The sequence below is a fragment of the Callospermophilus lateralis genome, chromosome 3 (genome assembly GCF_048772815.1).
Source record: "Callospermophilus lateralis isolate mCalLat2 chromosome 3, mCalLat2.hap1, whole genome shotgun sequence".
Taxonomy (NCBI): Eukaryota; Metazoa; Chordata; class Mammalia; order Rodentia; family Sciuridae; genus Callospermophilus; species Callospermophilus lateralis.
In genome coordinates this window covers 79919652-79927851 of record NC_135307.1, presented here as the reverse complement: position 1 = coordinate 79927851, position 8200 = coordinate 79919652, and the positions used below count along the sequence as shown (strand labels likewise).

Here is an 8200-nt window from a genome sequence, read left to right as displayed (position 1 = left end):
AGACCTTGGTTTGCAATTTTCAAGAACTACAATACACTCTAGCAAGAATGCAGTCAGGATCCCCTTCTGTTATGTTTGTGTACACAGGGAGGTGGAAGTGGAAGTTACATGCAGGTTTCAAATCACTTATGAAGTTATAGTGGTTTCTAACAATAAAGCGCCACATTGATGAGCTAATTTGAGAAATTGCATCTAAAACCATTCCAAGCAGTCACCATATGTTCACATACATATATAAGTGATGCTTCTGTAAGCATCTGGTTTGGGGAAGCCAGGAATACAACTATCTAATACCTCAGTTAAATCAGTCATATTATCATTAGCCCTTTAATTTCCTAATATAGATATTGTCACTTTAAGCTTGTAAGATATTGCTATAGCTATGAGATCCAAGAAACTGTGAATTTCTTCTATGCATGGGAATAAATTAGAAATTAAGATATTGTAAAGATGTGCAAATATAGTTCTCACCAGAAAAATGACATACATCATCATCAAAATGTATAGACTATGAATTATTATATAAACTATTATACTAAAAAGACGGTATAATGTTGATATAACTGGTCTTTTCATTCTAATATTACTGACAATGAAAGAAGCTATTTATTTTCCTTCTCTGTGTATTTTAATAGACACACATATAGAATGATTTTTTTTGTGTGTGTGTGTGTTTGGAGTATTTTTGTGGGGGTTGTTATCAGATGAGGTTTTACCTAAAAGCAAATATTTATCAGGTACATAGCCTGTAACTCCCTAAATATCTAGATTTTGTAGGGGATGAATGTGTAATTGCAATTTGTTGTGATTGATGTTTCTACTTGCCTTTGTTCTTATTAGTTGAAATGCTTTTGCTTTAAAACAATACATTCTTCTTCCCCAATCTTATGGCTGCTTTGTTTATTTATGTAAGATAAAACTGTGTATAAAATTTTGTATTAACCAAGAAAAGAAATGATGTTTCAAAGGGCTATAAACACCTCTTCCTCTGTATTTAAGGATTAAAAAAAATCAAGACAAATTCTTTAATTATATAAACAAATAATATCTGAAAACTTAAAGGGATTATGTCATTTAAGGGGTAGGGCAATGGTACTGTGTTTTCATTCATTTGTCATTTTGTTCTCTGGGTGGAAGAAGACCATTCAAGTATCTTTAGTATCATTCCTAGCCAAGTTAGAATTAGGAGGGATATATCATTTTGCATCTTTTTCCATTTACAACAAACAAAGATAACATATTGGACCTTGAATAACAAATTATTGCAGGGAAATAATGTTTAAAAGAAAGCCTGACAATATTCTTAGAAAGACACTTATAGTGGATGATATTTCATAACCATATTGGGAGATTTCTAATAAGTTCATTTACTACCTTCTTTGTGCTTGAATAGAAATTTTCATAATGTTCTCTGAACCACATGGAAGAGAAATAGGATGCTCCCATGGAGATCTAAAATTTTAAATTATATTAGAGGAAAGTAATGAATTTTATATTGATGTATTTCCTGCTTCCACATGAAATATTTTTAAAAAAGGAATAATGATAACTGATTCAAAGTGATTAGGTAAGTTATAGATAATCTTGGTAAAATATGTACATGGTGTTGAGAACATAGGTAGTATTTAATAAACTGTGGAAATTGTTATTTTTATATTATTTACTAATCTTTGAACTTGTTCAAAGGGGTATTAACATAGACTTATTATTCCCTGCAAGCAGCAAGATTTTAAGTATTGAAATTTTGAACAAATTTTCAATAACAGAAAAGAAAACCACAAGCCATACATCTGTGAGCACTCACAGCTCATAGATAAGAATGAGTCATATATGCAGTACAATTTAATTTACAGGCCAAAGTGCAGACAAACTGGACTGCCACAGTAGATTTTCTGATTATATGTGTGACTAACTATATCACATGGATTTCACGTGCTGATTCACTAGTTTCTTTGTGGCTTTCTTAATATCTTTATTTCTCAGTGTGTAAATGGCTGGGTTCAGCAGAGGTGTGATTACTGTGTAAAACACAGCTAGAAACTTGTCCACCCAAGTGATACTGACTGGCCACAGATAGATGAAGATGCAGGGTCCGAAGAACAACACCACCACTATGATGTGGGAAGTGCAGGTCGACAGGGCCTTTGAGGCACCACTTTCAGAGTGAAGGCGGACAGTTAATAGGATATAGGTGTAGGAGACCAGCAGAACAATGAAGCAAGTTGTTGCCAAAATACCACTGTCTGCATTTATCAGCATTCCCAAAGTATTAGTGTCCGTGCAGGCTAATTTAAGCACTAAAGGAATATCACAGAAAAAGCTGTCTACTACTCTGGGACCACAGAAGGGCAGCTCCAAAATCATAATCAGTTGACTCATGGCATGCACAAAGCCAATGATCCATGATATCAAAACTAGCCAGATGCACTTTTGTCTGTCCATGACGCTGGAGTAATGGAGTGGTTTGCAAATGGCCACATAACGGTCATAGGCCATTGTCACAAGAAGCACCATTTCACCTCCTCCAAAGAAATGCACACAGAGGATCTGGCTCATACAGCCCCCAAAAGAAATGGTCTTCTTGTCCTTTAGGAGGTCTGTGGTCAGTTTAGGGGTGGTGACTGAGGAAAGGCAGAAGTCAACAAAGGAGAGATTAGCTAACAGGAAGTACATGGGGGAATGAAGATGGGAGTCGGTGATGATTAATAGCACAACAAATAGGTTCCCCACCACAGTCATCAAGTAGAGTATGGAGAATGAGAGGAAGAGGAAGATCTGAAGCTCCTTTGAGTTACCAAGTCCCTGAAAAACGAACTCATGCACCACAGACTGATTTGCTTCTTCCATTTAGTATTTTCTTCTCTAATCAGATCCAAAGAAACAACGATGAACTTCTAGAATAAAAACAAGAAATTAATGTTCAGCTTTCAGGGATCAGAAAACTACATCTCATGCACAAAATGGGGATCTCAGCATTGTACTAAATTTGAAGTTCAAAATAAATGTTTCTTGAATTTAGATGTGTGCACAGCCATGTGGCTAAGCAAGAGGCTACCAAAGTGTAGAAATGCAGGTCAATACATTAAATAAAAACACATTTCAAAAATGAATTTTTTGATTAAAATTGTCTGTAGTCAACACTCCCCATAAACAGTTTTTCCAAGTCGTAAATCTGCTTCTACTGCAGGGAATTAGAAAGACTTGCCCTTAGTGCACAGGTGTAAATATATTTGAAGCCTCTTTATTTTACTAAAATGAATCAATCTAGATAAGTTTCAATACATAAATATATTGCTAAATGGTATGTAGAAGGAGAATGAATTGAACTAAAGTCTATAGGACAGTATGGGAAAAACTGACCATCAAATCAGGATGTTCAGGTACAAAAAGTGACCTAAAGGCTGAATGCACATTTATATCATTATATACTGTATTTCCTTACTTTGAATTTCTCCATGAAAGTGTATTTCTTCAAAACTGTTTATTCCTTGGCCTGAGCAATGACACCTGTTGTCAAACATTGACTGCCCTTGGCTCATATTGGTAAGATAAATATCATCTTAGTTTAAATGATAGTTATGTGACAGCTAGTCCTTCATGGGATATAATAAAATTCTAAGCTCATTTGTTTTTGAATGATGCAAGCATGCTATTTCAGTTGCCCTCATTGAAATATTTATATTTATAAGCCACAAAGCCTGAAGTACATTTTTTTCTAATTCCTTCCTCTTTCTTCTCTTTCTGCTTCTGTCTCCTCCTTTTTCTTCTTTCCCTCTCTCCCTTCCTCCTTCCCTTCTTTATTTCTTTGTTCATTTCTCTGTCTTTTTCTTTACTTCTTTCTTTCTCTCTCTTTCCTCTCCCTCCCTTCCACCCTCCCTTTCTTCCTCCCTCCCTTCCTTCTTTTCCTTTCTGTCTTTGTCTTGTTTTTTCTCAATTTCAGTATTTTTTCCCCTTATCATTTTTAGGCTAGAAATTGGAAGATTCAAAAGTCAACAAATAGCAATCATATGCCAGCTCTGTGTTAGGCACTTTGAAAGAATCCTATTTTAATAATAACAACATTTATTGCCATTTTGCTGATGTGAAAGTTTGATTTTCCCATTGTTTAGCTAGAGAGGGGCAAAGCCACCAATATAACTTCCATGTTAGACATGACTTTTGATTGGAATCTGGATTTTGAGAAGACTAAGAAACTTAATATTTGTGAAATTCACTTTCTGTTCTATGAAGACATATTCAAAATAAAAATAAATTTAAATTGGCAATAACAGTAGGGAAAGAAACATGTTTATATTAAAATAATTTCGATTTCATCATTTGTTTTCAGCTTGACTATACTTTATCTTATTAATTATAATGCCTGAGTATTTCTGCAGCTTCTAATACTTTGAAAAAAAGGTAGAAAAGTCACAGTCCAAAAGAATTAGAAAATATTAGGGAATATTAAATCACCTGTAATCCAACTTCTCAAACCTGGGGGTCTGGGAGTTTGTAAGAGTATAGAAGAACTTTGTCTTTTTGTTACTTTGTGAAACTGCGGTAAAGAGTCCAAAAGTCTCAGGGATCAGTTGGAAGAAAAAAAATGTTTAATATTTTCAGATGGCACTTCAACTAAATAACAGATACAACTGTAGAAAAATGATCACCAAAACCAAAAAAATATTCTTAAATTAGGGGATGGAATGCAGCGGAAGTTAAAACCAGATAGTTTGTGATTTACTTACTTTACAGGAGTCAGCTCTGACACCAGATCCTCTCTGGATGACAAGGCTTACCCTGCATTCTACCTTACATCTCAAGCCAAGTCCAGTTAGCTTTCTGCAGTGACCCGTGTTGGTGATAGTGTTTGTACCTCAGAGTGGTATATACACACTGTGAAGAGTAGACTACAGCTAGAGATTTTCCAGTTCTGCTTTTAAATAGGGCTGAGTATGGGGAGAGACTTTTGCTTTCATGCTCCTTGGGGATCCTTAGCTTCTAGCCTTCCCTGATTTGAAGACATCATGTGATATTAAACCATTTTCAATGCTGGGTGCAAGTTAGACTAGTTAAATACAAGTTACAATGTAAGAAAAGAAAGTTTAAATAAAAGATAAAATATTTTGGTTAGGACATGGGGAAATTGTACATTGTTAGTTGCCACATTAAATGGTACAACAGCTATGAAAAACAGTGCAGAAATTCCTCAAAACATTGAAAATAGAATTAACTTAAGACCCAACAATCTCACCACTGGGCACATATTTAGTGGAAATGGAATCAGTAACTTGAAGATTACTGATTTGATCATCTCATGTTAATTGAAATATTATTCACAATAGCGAAGAACTGGAAGTTATGTAAGTATTTATAGACAGATGAATCAGTAAAGAATTTATTTGTGTAGACATATAATGAATATTATTGCCTTTCTCAAAAGAAAGAAATGCTATCATTTCTGAACAACATGGATGAATCTTAAGGGTATTATACTAAAGTGAAATAAAACCAGTCACAGAAGGTCAGATGCTGCATGATTCCATTTATGTGAGGAATCTCAAATGGTGGAATTCATAGAAGTGGACTACATGATAATGGTGTCCAGGTGCTGGCAGGGAGGGAAGGAAGGAGGCATTCAATGGTATAAAGAATTAATTATTCCAGATGAAGATTCACCATACAACACTGTGTCCAGATTAAATAATATGGCATTGTACATTCAAATATCTTTCAAGTCGATAGATCTCACATTTGTAGCTTATAAGACAACTCCCCCAAAATAGCAAAACACCAAAATACCCCCTCAACTCAAAATATCTTATACAAAATCATACAAAATCAAAGGGACCCAACAAAACTCTGCAAGTGCTGAATATGTGTATTATTTTGATTGTGATCATTACCTCTCAGGTGGGTGCATGAGTCAATCTCATCACACTGTGCACATTAATTATATGTGGTCATTATGTATCAGTTTTATTCAAGTGCAGTTGTAACTTCCAAGATTGGATTAAATCCATCCTTTACTATTTTTATAAATAATGAGAAGTGTACATACAGTTGTCCTCACTTATCCACAATTTCACTTTCCACAGTTTTAGTTCCCCATTATAAACCATGGCCTAAAAGAAAGGTCAGTATAGGACAGTGGACACTTTGAGGGGAGAGCAGAGAGCTCCAACTCACTACTGAAGTGCACTGTGACAATTGTTCTGCTTAAATAGTTATTGCTGCTAATCTTATCATGTCAATTAACTCTATTGTAGGTGAGTATGTACAGGAACAAGCAAAGTTATGAGGGTTCATTGGCTTCAGACATCTTCTGTGGATCACGGAATGTATGCTTCTTGGAAAGGGGGACTACTGAATATACATTCATCAAAGGAGATTTTTTTCCTTGTATTTCTTGGTTTTTGATTTTTATTTTCAACTAATTTGATGTGAAATATGTGATTATCATCTGCCTTTTGCACTTTTTTTTCTGACCCATCTACTCACTTCCCTCTTCTCTCCCTCACTCTCTCATTGTTTCCTTACTACTTTCATTTGTTTTCTCACACCTTTACATGAACTTATTTGCTATACCATACATTATTGTATCCTAAGGCCCTAGGCCCAAAGTTATCTCAGTAAAAGAACCTAAAAAACTCAAGGCTTTCTCTCAGGCTGGGACTCCAGAACCTTCCTAGTACTGCCTCATTCAACCACAAGATCCTTGGACTCTTTCACAGATGTGAAAATGCATAAATGAGGCTACTTACCTGTCCATGTTCCGTAGCTATGAAGTGAAGGAGCTGTGAGAGGCAGAATCTGGGCAAGGACATTCATTGGTTTAGAGGAAAGCTGCAGGGAGTATAGGATTTCTGTGAACCTTGAAGAAGTAGTAGGACCTTAGTGATGCAATAAAGCATTTCCTTACAGAGTGTAAATGTTTTGTAATTGAGGCTGTAATACTTTTTATTTTAGTTATGATATAATTTATGAGTAATAACATGAAAAGTTTAAGTTTGCAGTTCTACAGTTACACATATCATTTGGAAAACCATCACACTGTCCAGATTTTCAACAATCTCATAAAACCCCAGACTGTGCTATGGTACCTCATAATCAACCATGCCCCACACTGCAACTCAGACAACCCAGACTCCGATTATTATTCCTACAGTTTTGCTTTTCTTTTAGCTATTCAATGTGCTTTTATTGTATCTATTCAAGGTGAACAGCATATTTTGATACCCATATACAGAGTGAAGTGTTTTATATACTCAAACAAATTAACATTATCTTATCATTCTACATAGAATCTGTGCATACATGTGGTGAGAGCACCTATAAATTTTTAGCATGTAATATCACATTATAAATCACAGTCTTCATGCAGTATATTTCCCTAAATTTATTCATCCTAAAAATGTTTTAAAACTTTTACTCACTACTATTTTCCTCCCAGTTGTCCTTCCTCTAATTACTTTTCCCCTCTGTTCCTATTTATTAAGCTTTGTAAAAAAGTTTCTACATATAAATTAGGTCATATGTTATTTTTATTTCTGATTGTGGCTTCTTTCCATTTAGTTTAATGACCTCTAGTTTCATCCATGTTGACACAGGACAGTATATCCTTTATACATGATAAATAGTGTTCCGTTGTATTTATGTGTGCCATAAATTAATCAACTGATGGACACTAAAGCTAACAATGTCATGGCTTTGGGGAATAATGCTGCAATGAAAGTGAGAACCCAGATATCTCTTTGAGGCTCCTATTTCATTTGTTTGCATACTTATCCAACTGTGATTACTGCATCATACAGTAAGTTTATTTCTAACTTTTGTCAATCCTTTATACTGGGATGCATACCTACTATATAAATGAGTTCCCTTTTTCCACATCCTCAGCAGAACTTGATCTCTCTCAATTTTTTTTTTTTGGTACTAGTGATAAAAACAAGGACACCAAGCATGTTAGGCAAATGGTATACCACTGAGCTACAGAACTTTATATTTTGAGATATAGCATCTCCCTAGCTTGCCCAGGCTGATTATGGAATTTGGGATCTTCCTGCTTCAGCATCCCCAGTAGTGAGGATTGTAGGCATCCTGACCCATCTGATCTCTTTTACTTTCCTTCTTTTTTTCTCTCTTTTTATTCTTTGATAGAATACATTCTAATAGTTTAAGGTGTTTTTTTTCTCATTATGGTTTTGAGTTGCATTTCTAGAAC

The 8200-nt window shown here is 34.9% G+C and overlaps 1 protein-coding gene across 1 annotated transcript; it reads right to left on the bottom strand.

The window, feature by feature from the left end:
- Positions 1-1332: 1332 nt before the first annotated feature.
- On the bottom strand, positions 1333-2847 carry LOC143393942 (olfactory receptor 4K15-like). Its single transcript, XM_077109027.1, has 2 exons — positions 1928-2847; positions 1333-1381 (listed from the first exon to the last, which is right to left on the bottom strand). Exons 1-2 carry the CDS (start codon positions 2845-2847, stop codon positions 1333-1335), a joined length of 969 nt encoding a protein of 322 aa, XP_076965142.1.
- Positions 2848-8200: the final 5353 nt, after the last annotated feature.